General features: G+C 55.0%; 2 protein-coding genes and 2 long non-coding RNA genes across 13 annotated transcripts in view; 2 read left to right on the top strand and 2 right to left on the bottom strand.

The window, feature by feature from the left end:
- Nucleotides 1-460: 460 nt before the first annotated feature.
- On the bottom strand, nucleotides 461-5,959 carry LOC145524656 (uncharacterized). 7 transcript variants are annotated; one of them, XM_081537368.1, is made up of 5 exons: nucleotides 5,708-5,959; nucleotides 2,744-3,657; nucleotides 1,734-2,134; nucleotides 1,361-1,473; nucleotides 461-1,182 (listed from the first exon to the last, which is right to left on the bottom strand). In XM_081537368.1, exon 2 carries the CDS (start codon nucleotides 3,627-3,629, stop codon nucleotides 3,018-3,020), a length of 612 nt encoding a protein of 203 aa, XP_081393494.1. In that variant the 5' UTR covers nucleotides 3,630-3,657; nucleotides 5,708-5,959; the 3' UTR covers nucleotides 461-1,182; nucleotides 1,361-1,473; nucleotides 1,734-2,134; nucleotides 2,744-3,017. The 7 variants fall into 7 exon arrangements, with proteins under 7 accessions (XP_081393494.1, XP_081393493.1, XP_081393488.1 ...); XM_081537367.1 differs by lacking the exons at nucleotides 1,361-1,473; nucleotides 5,708-5,959 and adding an exon at nucleotides 4,602-4,902; XM_081537362.1 differs by lacking the exons at nucleotides 1,361-1,473; nucleotides 1,734-2,134 and having other exon boundaries at nucleotides 5,330-5,959.
- Nucleotides 5,429-20,120, top strand: part of LOC145524665 (uncharacterized) — a 17,499-nt gene continuing 2,807 nt past the window's right edge. Inside the window, exon 1 of the long non-coding RNA XR_014067736.1 lies at nucleotides 5,429-5,589. This is a non-coding gene — a long non-coding RNA (uncharacterized LOC145524665). The remainder of the gene's footprint in view (nucleotides 5,590-20,120) is intronic.
- LOC145524669 (uncharacterized) lies at nucleotides 5,901-12,275 on the top strand. The gene is made up of 3 exons (XR_014067740.1): nucleotides 5,901-6,104; nucleotides 8,250-8,355; nucleotides 9,071-12,275. It is a non-coding gene; the product is annotated as an uncharacterized LOC145524669 (long non-coding RNA).
- The window catches only part of ZNF775 (zinc finger protein 775), a 20,700-nt gene continuing 13,738 nt past the window's right edge, over nucleotides 13,159-20,120 (bottom strand). For all 4 annotated transcript variants that reach the window (XM_081537305.1, XM_081537303.1, XM_081537302.1 and 1 more), the window contains one exon: nucleotides 13,159-15,442. In XM_081537305.1, coding sequence (XP_081393431.1) covers nucleotides 13,932-15,428 — 1,497 coding nt within the window. In that variant the 5' untranslated portion in view covers nucleotides 15,429-15,442 and the 3' untranslated portion in view covers nucleotides 13,159-13,931. The remainder of the gene's footprint in view (nucleotides 15,443-20,120) is intronic.

Raw genomic sequence — 20,120 nt, 5'->3', positions numbered from 1 at the left:
ACCCACCTTACAAAGTCTCTTTGTCCCCAAAACCCCAGCCTGGCTGTAGTCAGCCCCACCTTCTCTGAGGGGTGGTCCACTCTGGGGAGGCCAGGGAGCTCCAGGCCAGGTGTGAAGCCCAGAGGAGCCCTCACCCTGCGGCTGGCCCCAGCCTCGCCCTCCTCTTGTTCCTCTATCCCCTGCGGACACACGGAAGCTTGTCTGCCAGCCTCTCTCCCTGCCCGGAGCTGGCGGGCACCAGCAGGGAGGTGCCACTTCCTCCCCAGCCTCCCTCCTCGCCCTCTCTGCATCATGCTGAGCCAGCACTCAGGAACCCAGAACGAGCAACCCCAAACCAGAGAAGAGCAGACCAGCACCACCCCCACCCCGAGCTTCCCGATGATGACGATGGCTGGGGAAGGGGACTGAGACTCCTGATGCACCATCTGTCAGCCGTGGGAGAAGATGGTGACTACCCGGGGCCCCTCCTCAGAATTCTTTATTCCTGAAAAGGGAAGCGAGGTCGATGGGCACGGAATGGGGGTAACAAAATGTGACTCAAACGAAGAGCCTGACCCAGGACTCTGTGTCAGCTCAGGAAGGAGTGGCAGGCTAGCCCCAGGGCCCAGAGATCTCAGCCTGGAGTCCTGGAGCTCCTGGAATCCCTCGTAGGTTCTGCGTCCCCGTGAGTATGTGCGTCTTCCTGGGGAGAAAGTTCATAACCTTTGCCATCTTGCCAGAGGGCTTCGTGAGCCCAAAAGTATGAGGAAACCACTGCCCTGAAAGGAGAGGGAAGCCTGCAGGCGTGTTCATCCCTGGGGGGTGGTCTTGCCTCTGGAGCTGGGTGACTGCTTCCACGCGCTGCGTTCTCCCCAGCAGCTCACTTCCTGTCTCTGGTGGGCCAGGCGGGAGCACAGAAATGGGCTCCCCACACAGGCACCATCGCTGCTGCCACGGGAGAGGCTGGGCAGCCAGAACCACCTCTTCTCCGGCTGTAACTCCCAGCAGGCCCGGGGAGTTTTTCCACCAAGGCACAAGTCCATCTCCAATTCCAGGCTCCATCGGACACTCTGCCTTCACCTCCCGAGGTAGGTCTTCTTAGGGGACATGTCCTCATGCTGGGACGCAGGCCCAGGGCCCCATCCCGAGTCTCTGTGTCAGAGGCACCCTTAACACTGCCCAGAGCTCCTGACCACTCCACATCTGTGCACAGAAACAAACAGACCAGGGTCAGGTCTGGGGTGGAACGTGGCCCCGCCCAGCCCCCCCCCCCCACTCAGCCAGGGCTAGGAGGGAGCAGTCATGGGCCCCCTGCACCCAGTCCAGGGCTTTGCATCCTCTTAGCCCCTACCAAGCACCCCAGGATTATAATCCCATTTACCAATGAGACATTGCGGGTTCAGGGTACTTGGTGACTTGGTTCCAGATGTCCCGGGTCCCGACTTAATCTCTTAATCTCCACCACTAAGTACTAGTCCACATTGCAAAAGCCACCTAGGGGCGGTAGGCACAGGACAACTGGTCCCCGAGAAGCCACATGGCTCTAAGGAAGGGGGGAGGGCAGAGACGGGTCTCCAGCCTGGGTGTGGAACAAGGGCCCCATGGTGCCAGGTCCTCTCCCAGCCCCCAGCTGCCTTCCTTCCAACCCACCACCCAGGAGGCCACGTCCCCTGCAGACACCCATATCTCCCACCAACGCCCCTGCCCATGCTCCTACTACATGGTCCCACTTCCTGAAAGCCCTATTTTCCCACCTGTAGGAGCATCTCTTAATGATGGTACAGTAGAGATACAGGGTCTTGGGGTCCAGAATCCAAAATGAGGTCCAGGCTTGCACTGCTGCACCACTACCTCCTATGTGTGACTCAGGGCCAGCCTGGGAGAGCCTCACTTTCCTTGTCAACCACATGGCGGAGAAGCCCAAGCATCAGCTTGGAATCTGAGGCCTGGGGAACAGGTCATGGCTCACCCCTTTCTCACTGCATGACTTTGGCCAAGCCTCTTGGGGGACCTCAATTCTCTTGCCCGGATGACCCCAGGACCCTGGTCCCACTTCCATCTCTCCTCCATGCATCCAGTTGTCCTTGAACTGCACTCGGGCTCACTGGGTTCCTTCCATTAGACATGTTGGTGTCCCCTCTCCCTGCCACAGATCCTTTGTAGAGCAAATATAAGCCTCCAAGGTCAGGCTCCCGCCTTAGAAACCTTCCACACTCTGTTCCCTATGAGTCCCCAGGACCCAGCTCAAACCATCAAATTGCCTTGGGTGACGCCAGTCACCTCCCCACCCCCCAGAACACTTTCAGTCTGTCCCCTGCGGTAGCCGGCACCACCCTGTATGAGCATCCCAGGGACAGGGCTGTGCTCTTCCCAAGGACCCCACACAGCACACAGCTTGGCACACTGGGGCACTCAATTAATGATGTCACCCCCTCTTATCTGCTAAACTTACAGTCCTCAGAACATCCCCGGGAGGAGGAGGCCCTCATCTTTAGCCCCTACTTATAGATAAGCAAACTGTGTCTTGAAGTGAAATGACTTCTCAAAGGTACTAAGTAGGAAGCACTCGTGCCAGGAGACCCTGGGACTGGGGGAGGCCTGAGGATTGTGGAGAGTGTCCTCTCCGGGTGGCCTTCAATTCTGGTGTTCAGGGAATGAGGGTCTAGTAAGAAGACGGTCCTACACTTAGAAGCCCAGTCTGCCCCACCTCCCCTACGTGACCCCCAACAAGTCCGAGAGGGCTCTGGCCTGCGCCAGGTCTCACCTGCTCTAAGCTGGGTGTGCCTGTGGAGGAAAACCAACACTGGGGCCCAAAGCAGCCGTGTGCAGCCACCTGGGGGGTCCTGGAGGAGGAATGGAAGCAGGCGGCCCAAGCCCGGCAGCGGCCCACTCCTTTTGAGACCCCCCAAGCCAGCCCTCACGGTCTCCCAGGATCCCATCCAGAGAGGAGGATCGAGCCCAGCGGCATCTCCAGGGGTCACAGATGCAGCTCTGGGGCAGGAAACGGTCGGCGGCGGTGGCGGCAGGTCCTGCGCGCATCAGAGCACGCGGCCTAAATGGGCCGCCTGGCCCTCGGGCCCGTGGCCGTGGCTGCGCTGGTGGGTCTTGAGCGAGCCCTCGCGCGCGAAGCTCTTGCCACAGCGGGCACAAAAGTAGGGCCTGCGCTCCCCGAAGACGCCGGGGCGGCGCGGGTGCGGCTCGGGCATGCGCGCGTGGGTGCGCTGGTGGTTGAGCAGGAAGCGCGGCTCGCGGAAGCAGCGGCCGCACTGCGCGCACTGGTGCGGCTTCTCGCCGCTGTGGATGCGCTGGTGGGTGAGCAGGTTCTGCTTGAGGCTGAAGCAGCGCCCGCACTCGGGGCAGGGGAAGGGCCGCTCGCCCGTGTGGGTGCGCTGATGCACCTCTAGGTTGTGCTTGACGCTGAAGGCCTTGCCGCACTCCGGGCACACGAAGGCGGCTGCGCGGCCCGCCCCGGCGTGCGCCTTCTGGTGCCGCACCAGGCTGGGCTGCTGGGCGAAGGTCTGGCCACACAGCGGGCAGCGGTGCGGCTGCTCCTCCGCCGGGTGGTGGATGACCAGGCCTCGATCTTCCCCCAGGCCCTCCTCCCCGTCCCCCGCAGGGGACCCGCCCCCGGAGGATGCCAGCTCGGTCATGGGCGCGTCCGGCTGCAATCACCGGCCCCTGAGGATGCAGAAACAGAGAGAGGAGTCAGAGGGCACCCGAGGGTCAGTCAGCTCCCGGCCTCAGTGCTGCCCTTCACTCCCCAGTCCTGTTCGAGCTAGTGTCCCCCTGCTGGAATGTCCTTCTTTCTTCTCTACCCTTTAATCACATCCTACCCCTCCTTCGGGCCTTTCTCAAATGACACCTCCTGCTAGAAGCCTTCCTTGACCCCTCCAGCCTCTTTTGAGCCACATGGCCCAACCCTGTGACCCTCATGCATCACACAGCACTCGGGGCAGTCATGCCACCTCTGTCTCCCTAACCTGTGAGCATCTTAAGGACAGGCCTGCTTCCTTTTATGACCCACATCAAACGCTGTGCCTACCACACAAGGCATGGAATAAATGCCAATGAGTAATACTCAGGGGCTTCCAGTCTTATAAGTTGTCCTGAGCCCGGGTGCGCCTTATCCCTCCAACCAGAGTCTCAAGGAGGAGGGGAGGGACAGACATTCCCAATCTGGAGGGAAGGGTGGGGTCGACAGTGGTTTAAAGATATTTTTGCAAAGCTTAAAAGAAGAAACAAAACAAAAGCCCTGTAAACTTGAAAGTAACTTCAGTTAAACATTAAAGGCAGCAGCTCTTTGTTTATCAAAATGAGGCATGCCTGTAAAAGGTTTGCAAGTCACTGAACCACAGTGTGAGCTCGCCGGGGGGCGGGTCTCAGCTTGATTCCTTTTGGCATCCCCCCAGCAAAGCCTGGCCCAAGGCTGAGGAACACTCACAGCTCAGCAAACACCCCCAAGTTCAGTTCCATCTCGCTCACGCTGCTTCTCCTGAGGATCCTCTTTCCCAGGGCACTGTGTCCCTCTTAAACTGTTGCCCACAACAGCCCCGAGGAAGGGGCAGGCTTATTGAACCCCAATTTATAGATTGGGAAACTGAGGCTCATTGAGGTCGACTTACTTGCCCAAGGTCGCCCAGCAAGGTGAACCAGGACTAGGCTATAAATTTCCTCATTGTCAAAAGTTCTTCTCAATGTCCTAGCTGCACACCAGCTAAGCTCCCCTCAAAACACACACACACACACAGAAGACCACCACTCTCCTGGCCACCACAAGTCATCAGGACCCAAAGGACCACTGCTTCTGTGGGGCGCTGTCTGTGGCCAACACCCTCACACCTCCTCAAATCCTGGGCTCCAGCTCCTGCAGAGCAGTAAGGCCTGCTTCGAGGGGCCGAGCTGACCTCCCCCCCAAGCTTTCCCCCACCCCTATCCGGGAAGCCTCCTGGCCCTTCATCTGGACCTCCATGCAGGCCTTCACACTTCCACCTCTCCCTGCTTACCACCACCTCAGTGGACCTACCAGCAGAGTGGGGTCCCAGAGGCACCCCCTCTGTCTCACCCTACCCTCAGGCCCCCGGTGGAACACCACTCACCACTGGGAAGGGGACAAGGACTACTTGCAACAGACCCCACCCCCAAGTCTTTCCCCAGGCAGCTGCACGGACGTTTGCAAAGACAGATCATCTCTGTCCCCTGGGCCAATCTCAGCCTGGCCTTGTCTCTGGGCCGCCTCCCCACTCCCCCAGCTATACCCCTGGCCGAGGGCCCCGCCCGCCGAGAGGGTCTCAGGCCACGGTCCCCAGTCTCTCCGGCGGCGGCAAGTTCCTCCATCCTATCCCGCACTCACAGCCCAGGCGGCGCCCCAGGTCCTCTGGCCTCCAGCAGTGGCTCTTTCCTCGAGTCTGCGCTGCCCAAGGCAAATACGGTAACTCTCCGCAACGCCTCCGGGGGCCCCTTCTCCCTCACCCCCAGAAAGACGGCCAGCCTACAGCACCGCTCTTCTTATCAGACCGCGGCAAGAATCGGAAGAGCTGACCCCACCCACCCGAACCCCCGCACACAACCTTGCCAGCTCCTCGGGCCAGAGCGAGATCCTGGAGAAATATGGTAAACTCTGCGTCGCAACCCCACCCCCACGAAAATATGTAGGCCTCCCACTCTGCTGCAGCAACCCACCCCATTCCGCTGCAAGCCCTGGCTCCCTTAGGGAGTTCGTGCAACCCACCCCGCTCCAGGGGGTCGAGGCGGGGGGGGAACCACGCCACCCCGGATAAACACGTAATTAAGTCGCAGCGTTCGCCACTCCCGGAAAGGGTCTGCGCGGCTCCCGGCAAATACGGTAGCGCGCCCGCAGTGACCCGCCCCCAAGGGTCCGGCACCGGCCTGGGTAAATACGGTAATCTCCCGCCGCGGCCTCCGCCCCGGACCGGGCCCGGGACTCGCGTGGCGCCGCCTCCCCGCAGCCCGCCGCTCCCCCGCAGCCTGCCGCTCCTCCGCAGCGCCGCAGCTGCCAACGTCGCCGCAGCCGCACAGCAGCCCCGTGAGGCTGGGAGGTCTAACTCGCCCACAGCCTGGCTGGAGCACCGAGGAGGGCTGCGAGCGCAGCTCCCGCCCGGTTCAAGGCAGGGAACCAGGCGTGGGGCCGGTCCGGGGAGCTGGGTTTGGGGTGGGTGGGGGCGGAGGTTCAGGACGCCCAGGCGGCCGGATCGCCCCCAACTCGCGCCTCGGGTCCCCTTGCCCCAGCCATTCCGGGTTCAGGATTCCCCGAGGCCCCCCGATTCAGCAGTTAGAGCCGCAGCCTTGCCTCCCTCATCCTACGGCTGTGCTGTGCTTGGTCGCTCAGTCGTGTCCGACTCTTTGCGACCTCATCCATGGACTGTAGCCCGCCAGGCTCCTCTGTCCATGGGGCTTCTCCAGGCAAGAATACTGGAGTGGGTTGCCATTCCCTTCTCCAGGGGGTCTTCCCCCACCCAGGGATTGAACCAGGGTCTCCCGCAGTACACGTGGATTCTTTACCGTCTGAGCCACCAGAGAAGCCGGGCTCCCCTAGTCAGGTCCACAGACTGGCTCCAGCGCCTGGGAAGGGGGGTCTGGGGGCGCTGGAGGGACAAAGACTTTCCTTGCAAGAGAGAGAAAGGTGTGAACGCAAGAAACTGCCCCCCCTAACCCCCGAGAAACCTTTCTGAGCAGGGGCTTCGTGGGTGGGAGACAGAGCCCAGTCTACCATCAGGTTATGCCATCAGGATGCCTGGGGAGAATAGAAGAGACACTTGTACCCCTACTGTCCCAACCTTCCCACAAAGGAGCCCATTACAGTCAAGCTAAAGACAGCCCATGCAAGAGCCACTTGAAACACCCCCGGGGAAGTAGCTGGTGTGGACAGAGCTGGGCTGAATTCCAGCTTCCAAATGTCTCTTAATAATACACCTTACCTAGACATTACTTCTCTCATTACAAAGCCCTTTCCCATGTATTATCTCGCAGGAGCCTTCCAATAACCAGTGCCGGCTGACCTATACAAGTGTTATTATCCCATTTCATAGATGGGAAAATAAAATAAAATTGAGACACAGAGCGGCTCTGCCGACACCCCACCCCCGCCTCTCCCCGTGCCCCCTCCCCCACTGCTCCACATGGCAGAGTCCAGGTGGAAAGGCAGGCCCAGCTCCCTCTCCTTGGCATCACCCTGGTCCCTCAGTGGAGAAACAGAAAGAGCGTGCTGACCAGGATCAGAAGTAATAATCTCATCCAAAAGGGGAAAATACCTCCAAATTTACATTTTACAGATGAAGAAACTGAGGCTGGAGAAGGAAAATGGTTTTTTAAATTAAAAGTGCTAGAGGAACATTCTGGGCCTCCCAGGTGGCAGTAGTGGTAAACAATCCCATCTGCCCATGCAGGAGACATAAGAGACTCGGGTTCAATTCCTGGGTCAGGAAGATCCCCTGGAGGAGGACACGGCAGCTCACTCCAGTACATTCTTTCCTGGAGAATCCCATGGACAGAGGAGCCTGGCGGGGGGGACACAAAGAATCAGACACGACTGAAGCGACTTAGCACGCACACACAGAGGAATATCAGTTGGCCCGTTCTGCCCTGGCCTCTGTAGCTGCCAGGTGGATAAAACTGCTAGGATTCCAGAAGGTCCAGGCAGGGCTCCTTACAGCAGACAGTGGATATGGCTATTGGGGTGGCATTATCCCTGATGAGGGCTTCTGGGAGGCACGAGCCTCCCAGCTTCAGGAGGTACCCCTTTGCAGCTCTGCAGGCAGCCAAGGTGCCTTCCAGGGCCTGGGAAATGAATTCCAGGTAGGGTCCATCTGGGAGTAAAACCAATCCCTCACTCCTGACACCAGCTTTCACAGCTCGCTCCGTGGACCAGTTCATCCCAGCAGGTCCCCCCTTGGGTCAGTGTCAGCCTCTGAAGGGCCCACCGCCATCCACACTGCTCCGGTAGCCCCTCACTGAGGTTTGTGGAGCTCCACAGGGGAGATACCCCAAGGAGATTGGTATTTCAAATAGGGTCAACGGTGGGGGCGGAATTCTGGGAAACCCAAAGACGTGAAGCCACCAGGATAGATGTTTACTCCAGGGCCAAGTGTAGATCTCCCACAGCATCGACAAAAGGACCCTCTAGCCACTGATGATAACCCACACCCACACCCCACCCAGCCCGTGGAGCTTGGTTCATGAACAGCCACGCCAACCAGCACTCTTTGGTTGCAAACGTCACCTGCCAGAGAGACCAGCTTTCATCTCTCCCACAGGCTACAGGAGAAATGGGAACACTAGGAAATGACCAGATTTCTCAAAAGCAAAATAATATATCTGAGGACGTCACCCTTATTTTTAGCAGCTGTGCCATATTTCCGGGTAAGCTACACCAACATAGAAAGGGAAGGAACACAGCCAGGGGGTGGGGAAGGCAGACACCACTGCCTAAATCTCATTGCTCTCAGTGGAATGCCCAGGGCTCCGGGAAGCCTCCTTCCTTGGCCCTGCCTGTGTGTGTGATTTCTGCTGACTCACTTCATGTCTCTGGTTTCATACACATACCCCCCAACACGCATCTCCTGCTGCCGTTTGTATGTGCTGTCGTGAGCACAATAGAAAGGCAGCGTGGAAATATTCTGCAAACGCAATCATGCTTCTCCGTCCAGGCAGGGCCATAGGCTGGCATGGAGATCCCCACCACTCCGCAAGGCTCATGTGACAGCTGGACTCTGGACCCTAAAAAAAAGGCCCAGGCTGCTCACAGCCAAGAACAGCTGGCCCATGAGCCCCCTGTGGGTAGGGGCGTGTCCAGCTCAGCTGAGTCCTGCCCAGGGCCCTGCATTCCCTCCCTCCCCTGCCTCTGGGGCACACTGGCTGGTCCCCGTGACTCCCCTGGGCCGGTGTGCTCCCTCGCAGAGGTCAGCCTGGTCATCCTCTGGCTCCCCCAGCTCTGGGCTGCAGTCCCAGGGCTTCTGCCCTCAGTTCGGTGACCATGCCACCACTCTCCATCGGCTTATCCCATCTCCCCAGATTGGACAGCGATCCCTAACTTCCCTCTTCAAGGGGACTTAGCTTACTTTGGTTTTCCCACCAGGTCACAAGCTTCAAAGGGCAGGCACTGTGTTCTCAACATCTCTGTATCCCAAGAGCCCAGCATATCATAGACCCTCGGTCAGTGTCTGCTGAATGAATGAATGCACGTCTGCCAATTACACCTGGGGGTGGGGGTGGCCCCACGGCCAGCAGGTGTGCTGATGTGATGTGTAAGGGGTGAGGGGCTGCAGGCAAGTTACAGCCCCAGCCACGGCTCCGAGGGCCAGGAGGCACTTTGAGACCTGGATGGTGCTGTGGCTCTGAGCATGAGTTCTCATCTGCTCCAGCATTCTTTTTCCTTGAAATTAAAACCCAAGATGTGACCTAGGACATCCATTCGACCCCTAAGCTTGCAGCCTGCTTGATAACAGCTAATTTCTATGGCAACTGAGCTCTGTTTGGGGAAAATGTTTTCTTCTCTTTCCATGGTACGACTTCCATTTCTACAAATGCCGTGCACGTAGCCAGCCAAGGAGGTTCATTTTTTAAATGACAACAGCGATCATTTATTGACTTGAGTGCTGTGTACCAGGAACCCACACTACATGTTCTACCTAGGTGACTTGCCCAAGGTCCCCTAGCTTACATGCTTAAGGCCAGAATTTAGCCCCAGAACAGAATCTATCCACTATTACCGACAACAAAAGAAAGCTCTTTTTAGACTGGGGTGAGATATGAGGACAAGAGAAAATATTTCTACTTCTTCTCAATAGGAGCATTATTCCTAGGGCTGTACTGTCCAATAGCCACGTGTGGCTCTTTACATTGAAATTAACTAAAATCAAATAAAATGGAAAATTCATGTTTTCTGAGGTCCTCAACCCCACTGGCCACAGTTAAGTGCTCCACAACCACACGTGGCTGGTGGCCATGGCATTGGGGGGCACAGATATAGAACATTTCATCATCACAGAAAGTTCTTCTGGACGGTGTTGGTCTAGGGCCCCTCCCTCTCCAGATCTGAATAAGCTGGGAGACTCTGGTCTCTTTTCAACCCAAAGATTGACCTATGCTGGGATCATTCATTTCCCTCTGTCTGCTGGGATCATGTAAAAACCTACTGTTTTCAGCCCCAAAGACTCCTCTTGCCAAAAGGTCAAGGCTATTTCTTTAGCAAACCCAAACTACTTTAAAAAAGAAAAAGTAAAAAGCTCCCAGAGCTTCCACTCCTGCCAGGCACTCCCTGCCAAGTCCCTGCTGGTCCTCCTCTCTCCCCTGGTCCAGGGACCTCTCCCTGGCAGCTCCCTGGAGCTGGGCAGTGGGGAACCACACTCTCCCAAGAAGGCTGCCATCTGGCTGGCTGAGTCGAAGCTCACGCTGCTTGCCAAGGACGAGCATTTGTCCAGTGCCTAAGTCATTTGCGGTAACTCCCGGCCTGCTCCTAACAAAGGGCACAAGGATGCTGTAGGCAGTTCCTGGAACCCCACCCCACCAAGCTCATCTGGTGTCTTGGAAGCTTGGCCCTGGGTCCCCACTGCAGACTTGCACTTACCTGGCTGTGGACAGGCTATAAAAATGTCTTTGAAGATCCTGATTGATTTCCTCATGCTTGTTTTCTGTTCCCCCACGCAAGCCTTTAATCTCAGCATGCTCTGGAACATTTTGAACTGTAAACCACGAGGCTAGGTCTGACCTTCTTGTCTTTGATTTTATGGCGTGCCTCTTCTAAATTTTCTCTGACCTAGTTTGATTATTTTTAAATGAAAGGGAATTAAAAATTGAAGCTGACAATGCCAGACCTCTGCGCCTTGTGACAGCGGAAGAGGTTTAGGCTAACGGGAAGTCTAGGACCTACCATCTACTTGCAAGGGGACTTGGTGAACTCGTCCCAAAATCCCCACCCCCTCCCCTATATCACAGTCCTGCCCAGTTCACAGCTCACAGTGATATGGCGAATAAGAAAACCTTGTTGGGAGATCCGGGGCTGGGAATGATTTGTTGAAGAATTAACTGTATATAGATTGTTCCAAGCTATATATCAAGATGAACTCCTCGAGGGCAGGGACTGTGACTACTGTAGACTGAACTGTGTTCCCCAAATTTGTATATTGAATTCCTGCCCCCAAGTATGATGGCATCTGGAGACGGAGCCTTTGGGAGGCAATTAGGAATTAGGTTTAGACAAATCGCTGCAATACTTAGGCCACCTGATGTGAAGAGCCAACTCATTAGAAAAGACCCTGATGCTGGGAAAGATTGAAGGCAGGAGGAGAAGGGGACGACAGAGGATGAGATGGTTGGATGGCATCACCGATTCAGTGGACATGAGTTTGAGCAAACTCTGGGAGATGGTGAAGGACAGGGAAGCCTGGTGTGCTGCAGTCCATGGGGTTGCAAAGAGTTGGACACAACTGAGCGACTGAACAACAACGAAAGTTGTGAGAGTGAGGTCCGCCTGGTGAGATGAGTGTCTAAGAGGAGGAAGGGAGAGACCAGGTCCTCCCTCTCTTTCTTTATTTCTCCCTCCCCCCTCTCCGTCCCCCCACGTGAGGACACCAAGAAAAGGCGGTTGTCTGCAAGCCAGGATGCAGGCCCTCACCAGGAAAAGAACCTGCGAGCTCCTCGATCTTGGACTTCCAGCCTCCCAGACTGTAAGAAGCGCGTGTCTGTCATTGCAGCCTGTGGTGGTGGTCTCCCAACTCGAGCTGACGAAGACAGTGGCTTCTTCATCACAGCGTCCCTGAGGTCTGACACAGTGCCTGGCACACTGGAGGCTTGTTTAGGAAATCAATGCTCTGCCATCCCACCATCCTGACCTGGTCAATGGGACCTGCACCTCAGTTACTCTTGGTCTGATGGACTTGGTCCTGTCCCCATTGTGACCCAGAGCACCCATTTGTGAAGGGGTGGGCACCTGGGGTCAGCGAACAGGCATTCATTCTCATGACTTTGGTGGCCGGGGGTGGGGGGAGGAGGCAGTGGATGGGGTGCTGCAACCAGACCTCACTAACCCCAAATCCTACCAATACAGCTGTTTGATTGATCTGATCATCAAACACAGGATATTTATGAATGGTAACACATTCATTGTACAGAAACTCCTGCCCAATTGATCTCTTCAGTATCTGCCTGCCCTGCCCCTCAGGAACGGCTCTAACACAGACATGGTACCTCTGGGATGCTTCCTGGAGGAGGAGGGCTTGCATGACTTGGCCTCAGGATTTGAGGAAGCAAGTTCCCCATCATTAAAGTGAGTTTTGATGAGATCCCAGGCGCACGGCTTCCCTGAGTAGAGCAGGCTGGGGGAGGCGCTGCAGAAGCGCAGGGCATCAGAGGGAAATAGCGGAGCTCCTGGGGCTGGGGAGGGCCAGAGAGCCTGCCCAGGAAAACCCTTCTGACTTGGCCCCTAGCTGGTCCTCAGAGCTGAACTCCTGGATGGACACACCTCACCCATTCATGAGGTTTCACACAGCGTGGTTTGCCATCAAAGGCCGGGACCACGAGTCAGCAGCCCTGGCTGCACATTAACCATCCCCAGCATTGTGTTACCCAGGGAAGCTGGATCACCTCCATGTCTTTTTGGATGCTCCTGCCAGATGAAAGGGATTAAACAAAACCTGAAAAGAGGTGTAGCCGGAAGTCAGGGTGACCGCACAGATCCCAGAGAAGGTCACACTTGTCTGAGTTCACGGGAGAACCCGGCGGGCCCCTGGGAGGCAGGAAAGCAGAGTTCCTCCTACAGAATCTTCCTAGGGTCCCCCGTTTCCCTCCCACTTTCCAGCTACCCAACCCTGGTACCCCCATACCCACCCCCTCTGCAATTCCCTCCTCCCCCACATGGGAAGATGTGGTCCAAGGCCACAGTCAGGCTGGAGCCCTGGGTTCTCTGTTAGCACTAGGGCCCCAGAAGACTCTGCTTTTGGAAGGGTGTGAGTGGTGACCTCTGGGGGGCTAGAGGTCGAGGGGGTTATGTGGGAAGCGATCAGATTGTCCTGGAGAGAGAAAGGGGGAAGAGAATCCTGCCCTCCACCCCCAGCAAGAACTGGCCACGGGGACTGGCTGCCCCCGGCCAGAGGGACAAATGGATCTCTCCGGGCACACAAGGACCCAGAGTTCAGAGGGCGGCTTAGAAAGGACAAGGAGACCATGTGAGGCAGTCAGTCCTTCATTTCTCTCTTCCGCGACATCGGCATCAATAAGGGTCCCAGGCAGCGCCCATCAAGCGGGAGCAGCACGTTGGGCGCTCTCCCTCCGCAGGGCCCTCCCCAAGGAACCAAACCCCAGTGAGACCACCCTCCGAGTCCCAGCCATGACCACCTCACACACACACACTCTAGTCCTAGGGTCAGGCCGTCCACTATAGCACCCAAGGCAGTGGGGCACTCGGGGTTGAGGGCCATCAAGCCATTCATGCCTTTCTAACACATGGATTGAGTGGCCATTAAGTGCTGGGCGCTGGCCTCGCACTGGGGACATGCTTGCCCCTCCCCAGCTGCAGCTTCTAGCTCCCATCTGGGTATCGCTCAGCCTGTTGAGACTCCCCCACAGGGACAGCCCCTGGACAGCCACAGCTGACCAGTCCAGACCTGGGGCATCTCACCCAGGGAGCCTCACCCAGGGCCTCCGACAGCCCCCCTCATTCAGTGCCTGAGAGCTGGGGTCCCACCTCAGGACACATCCAGGTGCCACAGTACAGGATGTGATCTTATTTCTGCCTTCGGCCCTTCCCGGGACTTTTCCCGATCCCCTTTTCGGGATGCTCCTGGAATTCTGTTGTCAGGTCTCGGAGCCTTGAGGAAGGCACCTTTGGAGAGGGTCTCTGCCCCTGCAGTTCGAAGCGCCACCATTCCTAGTCACTCGCCCACACGCACCAGGCAAGCCTCCTCCCACCCCGCCCACGGGCCTGCGTGGGTCCAGCCGCACTAAAGCGCGTCGCCCTTGGCGCTGAGGGTGGGCGCCAGAGCCCCCAGGTGAACGCGCTGGTGCTTGAGCAGGTGCTGCTTTTGGCTGAAGCCGCGGCCGCAGGAGGCGCACAGGTAGGGCCGCTCGCCCGTGTGGTTGCGCCGGTGGCGCGTCAGGTTGGGCTTCTGGCTGAAGCGGCGGCCGCACTCGGGGCAGGGGTAGGGCCGCTCGCCCGTGTGGATGCGCTGGTGGATGGTGAGCGCCGACCACCACGAGAAGCTCTTGCCGCACTCGTTGCAGATGAACTGGCGCTGCTCGCCCGGAGCGCCGGCCCGCGCCCGGCCCCACGGCAGGTCCCCGGGTCCCCGGGCAGGCGAGGGGCCCCGGGGCGGCGGCGACAGGCCAGGGACGGGCTGGGCGGCGGCGGCGGCGGCGGCGGGGCGCGCGCGCGGGTGGGCCCGCAGCGCGGCGCGGCCAGGGCGGGGCGCGGCCCGGGCGCCGGGTTGGTGCGTGCGCTGGTGCTTCAGCAGGTGCTGCTTCTGGCGGAAGCGGCGGCCGCAGTGCGCGCAGGGGTGCGGCCGCTCGCCCGTGTGGTTGCGCAGGTGGCGCGTCAGGTTGGGCTTCTGGCTGAAGCGGCGGCCGCACTCGGGGCAGGGGTAGGGCCGCTCGCCGGTGTGGATGCGCTGGTGGATGTTCAGCGACGACCACCAGGTGAAGCTCTTGCCACACTCGTTGCAGATGAACTGGCGCGGCTCGCCGGGAGCGGCGGGCCGGGCCCCAGGTGGGCGCCACCAGCCCTGGCCGAGCCCTAGCCAGGCCCACTCGGGGCGCCCCCGCTGGGGCCCCGGCCGCGCGCGCCGGCCCCGGGGGGCCGTGGCGTCCCACCGCAGCGCCTGCAACCCGGCGCGGGCGCCCTGGCGGTCCCGCGCGTGCGCGCGCTGGTGGATGCGCAGGCCCACCTGGTGGCGGAAGCAGCGCGCGCACTCGGGGCACGGGTGGGTGGCGGGCCGGGAGTGGGTCTTCTGGTGCTTGAGCAGGTGCTGCTTCTGGCTGAAGCGCCGGGCGCACTGGGGGCAGCAGAAAGGCCGCTCGCCCGTGTGGTGCCTCTGATGGCGCGCCAGGTTTGGCTTCTGGCTGAAGCTCTTGCCGCACTTGCCGCACGGGTACGGCTTCTCGCCCGTGTGCGTGCGCTGGTGGATCTTCAGCGACGACCACCAGCTGAACCTCTTCCCGCAGTCCAGGCACACGAAGTGACCCTCGCCGGCATGAAGAGCCGGGCTTAGGGGGCCAGGGGCCGCCCCCGGAGCCCGGCCTGTTGGCCCCACGTCCTGCTCAGGGAGAGGGGCCCACCTTGGGCCACCAGTCTCGTCCGGGCGCCCCCAGGCTCGAGACTTGCCCGCTGCCATCTGGCATGGTGGGGGGGCCCGAAGGGGCCGGAAAATGTTCTCCTTATCCTTCTGCGAAAGCGCGGCCTGCGTCTGCAGCAGCCACTCGGGCTTCTCCTGCTTGATCTTCATCACCGGCCCATCTCCTGCGGGAGGCAAAGGGAGAGAGGTCAGGGAGAGTCATTCGGTGGGTGCTGTGCTCCTAGGGTGGAGGGAAAGGGCGGGTGAGGGGCAGGGAGCATCAGGAGGGCAGGGCAGGGCAGAAAACGGGACAGGAGAAAAGGATGCAGACGGAATATAGTAAAGGGAGGAGAGGAAATGGGGGAAAGGAGACAGGAGGGAGGGTGGGAGGGACAATAAATTCAGAGGAGTTGGAGTGTGCAGAAGGGCAGAGAAGAAAGAAACAGTGAGTGTTCAGGTGCCAAGCACATCGCTGCCCGCCTCCTCTACCCTGAGGCCCAGGAGAGGCAAAGAAGATAAAGAAGCCAATCCAGGGGAGTCTTCCTACTCAGGGAGCAAGCGGAAAGTGGCCAAGTTTCAAAACATCTGGTTCTCGTCCTAAGAGGATGGATGTGCTGGGCGCTTTCTGGGTGAGTGCATGCCCAGTCCCCCAGAGGTTGGGCAACCAAGCCCAGCATCACTGCCAGGCAGCTCCCGGGCAGCAGCTGTGGTGCATGATCACCTCACCCGCTTGGCAACTTCTCCTCTCTTCAACAAAACCAAGAACAAGAAAGCCAGCCAGAAAGCTCTCAGCACCCAGAACAGGTTAAGCGTTGCCTTGTCCTGAACTAAAGGAAGCCTACACGCCAGCGGCACACTCTGTTACTAACCCGCCCCTTAGGCCAGACTCAGGTCTGCAGGGCACTTTGTTTCCAGGCTCCTGGACATAAGCCATGATGGAAAAGGTCTGCTACAGACACTGCATATACAGGCTATCTGAATTCCATTTATACAGAGGTCAAAAGCTGGCAACTAAAGGATGAGTTAAAGAGTAATGCCCCCTGACAGAGGGTGCTGTGGTTGGAAAGGGGCCTGGGGCACTTCTGGGGTGGATATGCTGGTTACACAGGCATGCTTACTTTGAGAATTTATAGAGCCCGAGACCTGTGCACTTTTCTGTGTGTTATATGTCAATAAAAAGTTTATGGCCTATAAAAATAGAAGAAACAGGGACTGCCCGGGCAGTCCAGTAGTTAGGACTCCATGCTTCCAAAGCAGCAGATGTGGGTTTGATCCCCAGTCAGGGAACTAAGACTCCACATGCTCTGCAGCCAAAAAAAAAAAAAAAAAGTTGACAAAAAACAACTGTGAACAAAGGAGAGAAACCCTAAACAACAGGTGCCCGTATTAAAAAGACAATGACGTAAACCCAAAGGAAGTAAGGGGAAAGAATTAATACAGACAAAAGCAGAGATTACAGGATAAAGGGAACATAAAGATATAAAAAGGATTCTGATAAATCCCAAAAACCTATGTATAGACATATCAATTTGAAAAACCTATGTAAAATGGATGATTTTGTGAGAAAATAAATTAACAAAACTGACTCAAGAGGAGGTAGAAACCATGTCTGCATAAACAGAAGAGACTGAAATGAAAGCTAAAGTTAGACCTCAAAAATGGGTGACAGGTCACTTAACTGTACAAACAAGTTCTACTAAAACTTCAAGGGAAGCACTATTCCCAGCTTACATAGGCCATGACCATGACAAGGCAGGCGGGGGGTGGGGGTGGGGTGGGGAATGTGCTGGGGAAGCTTACATGATACATGACCCAAAACAACAGCAAGGGTGGGGTAGGCAGGAAATTATAGGTTTATCATAATTTGAAAGTAGATGTAAAAAAACAAACAAGCAAAAATACTGGCAAAGCAAGTTTGGCAATGTTAAGAGAACAACCTATCATGACTTTGCTGGATCTTCCCCAGGAAAACAAAGATGACTCAACACAGTTCATGACACTGACTTTTTAAATATTAAACACCTTACACCATTTCAATAGAGGTGGAAAGGTGCACAATAAAACTCAACATCATTTCTGGAGGAAAAGAAGGAGGAGAGGAAGTTAGGAGGAGGAAGGGAGGGAGGGGAAAAGAAAGGAAGAAGGCTCTTAGCAAACCAGGAACATAAGGAAATTTCCTGAGGTTGACAAAGGAGCTGCACTAGAAACTGTTGCAAATGTAATAACCGAAGGCAAAAGATTAGAAGCCTATTCCAGTTAGGAACAAGGAGAAAAAAGAAAGATATGTATAAATATTGGCGATTAAGAGAAAACTGTCATTTGCTGATTATTATTAACCTATAACTATCATTTCAGAGAAGGCAATGGCACCCCACTCCAGTACTCTTGCCTAGAAAATCCCATGGACGGAGGAGCCTGGTAGCCTACAGTCCATGGGGTCGCTAAGAGTCGGATACGACTGAGCAGCTTCACTTTCACTTTTCCCTTTCATGCACTGGAGAAGGAAATGGCAACCCACTCCAGTGTTCTTGCCTGGAGAATCCCAGGGACGGCAGAGCCTGGTGGGCTGCCGTCTATGGGGTTACACAGAGTCGGACACGACTGAGGTGACTTAGCAGCAGCAGCAGCATAACTATCATTTGCATGAGAATCCACTGATGAAGTTTGTATTAGAAATAAAATATTTCAACAAAACTACCAGCTTAAAAAACATTAAAATTCATAACTTTTTAAAATGGCAATAAAATAACTGTAAGTATACCTAATATATAAACAAAACATAAATAAAACTATTACTGTATTGAGTGAATAAAAAATGTAAATAAAAGAGCAGGTACATCATATTTCTAGATAAGAAGCTCTTCACTCCAAACCAATGTTCAAGTTCAGTATAATCTTAATTAAGTAAATTATAAAATTTACTGTGTAGTAAGTCACCCACAAATTCTAAAAATGATCAAGGTAGAATTTGGCTTATGCAACATTAAAAGCTAAAATACTATCACCACACACCTGTTAGAATGGCTAAAATCCAAAACACCAACAACGCCAAATGCTAACAAGGATGTGAAGCAACAGGAATTCTCATTCATTGCTAGTTGGAATGCAAAATGGTACAGCCACTTTGGAAGACAGTATTGTCAGTTTCTTACAAAACTAAATATACCCTTACAATACAATCCAGCAAATCATTCTCCTATATATTTACACAAGGAGTTGAAAACTTATGTCCACAAAGAAACCTGTACACAGATGTTTACAGCAGCTTTATTTGTAACAGTCAAAACTCGGAAGCATCCAAGAGACGTCCTTCCGTGGGGGGATGGATAAACAGTGGTATACCATACAATGGGGTATTATTCAGCGATAGAAAGAAATGAGCTCTCAAGCCATTGAAAGACAGGAAATGTAATGCATATTACTAAGTGAAAGAAGCCAATCTGAAAAGGTACACTGTATGATTCCAACTATATGACATTCCGGAAAAGGCAAAACTATGAAGACAGTAAAAAAAAAAGATCAGTGGTTGCCAGGGGTTGAAGGATCAAGGGAAGGGAGGAAGGAGGCAGAGCACAGAGGACTTTTAGGGCAGTGAAACTGCTCTGTATGATACTATAGTGCTGGGTATAGGACATTAAGCATTTGTCCACAGAATGCAGCATATAAAGAATGAACCCTAATGCAAACTATGGACTTTATGTAATAAAAATGTATTAATAAAGGTTCATCAGTTGTAATGAATGCACCAACCTAATGCAAAATGTTGATAATGGGAGAAAATGGGGACTTCCCTGGCAGTCCAGGAGTTAGGACTTCACCCTCCAATGCAAGGGGTGCAAATTCAATTCCTGGGGAGCTACAATCCCACATGCCTCACGGCCAAAACACCAAAACATAAAACAGAAGCAATACTGTAACAAACTCAATAAAGATGCGAAAGATAGTCCACATAAAAAAAAAATCTTTAAAAAAATTTTTAATAGGAGAAACTGAAGAGAGGGGGCATAGGGCACTCCCTGAACTTTCTGCATTTTTTCCTATAAATGTAACACTGCTCTAAAAAATGAAGTCCATTTTTAAAAAGTCCTGACAGATGCAGTTGTTATTGACATGGCTGCTCCATAGCGAGCCAGGTAAGGTGAGGCTGCGAGTGAGGGTCTCTCCCACCAAAAAAAAAAAAAAAAAAAAGCTAGAAACAATTGTAAGTGTTGGATACACATAACCACAGATAGATCAAGAGAACAGAAACGTTTGATGAGTGATACACGGTAGCATTCCAAGTCAACAATGAAAGGCTGGCCTATCCGTCAATTTAGGACCAACTAATTATTTGGAGAAAATATTCAAGTTAGATTTCTAGTTCATACAGTTCATAAAAATCAGTTCCAGATGGGTTTAAGTGCTGGTTTAAAAGAAGCGAATACAAGTAGTAGAAGAATTGGGAGAATTTGTTTAGAATTCAGAGGTCTTCTTAAATAGGATGCAAAACATAAAAACTAAATTTAAAACACCCATATGACAAAAGTCCCACATACGAGTAAAGCAGAAATGATGGCTTGGGGAGGCCTTTCCCAACAGAGCTTCCACAAGCATGGAAACGTTCTGCTGCATCCAAGCTGTCCAATACACGTGGCCTCACGTGGTTCCAGAGCACTTGAAATGTAGCAAGTACAACCGAGGACCTGAACTTCTTTTCTTTTATTTAAATTAACTTAAATTTTAAATAACCACATGTGGCTGTTGGCCACCTACTGGAGAGCGCACGTCCAGGAGAACACATGTGCAGATATATAATAGACTATTAATACTAATAGACCAGGGGGGCTTCCCTGATATCTCAGTTGGTAAAGAATCTGCCTGCAA

Source organism: Giraffa tippelskirchi, chromosome 10 (assembly GCF_054371585.1).
Source record: "Giraffa tippelskirchi isolate mGirTip1 chromosome 10, T2T-mGirTip1v1.2.pri, whole genome shotgun sequence".
Taxonomy (NCBI): domain Eukaryota; kingdom Metazoa; phylum Chordata; class Mammalia; order Artiodactyla; family Giraffidae; genus Giraffa; species Giraffa tippelskirchi.
Note: the sequence above shows the minus strand (reverse complement) of the source record. Positions and strands in the feature narration are given on the sequence as shown.

Bases quoted from the DNA above. Each gene is read 5' to 3' on its own strand.
- LOC145524656 (XM_081537362.1), bottom strand. From the start codon at position 3,629: ATGACCGAGCTGGCATCCTCCGGGGGCGGGTCCCCTGCGGGGGACGGG.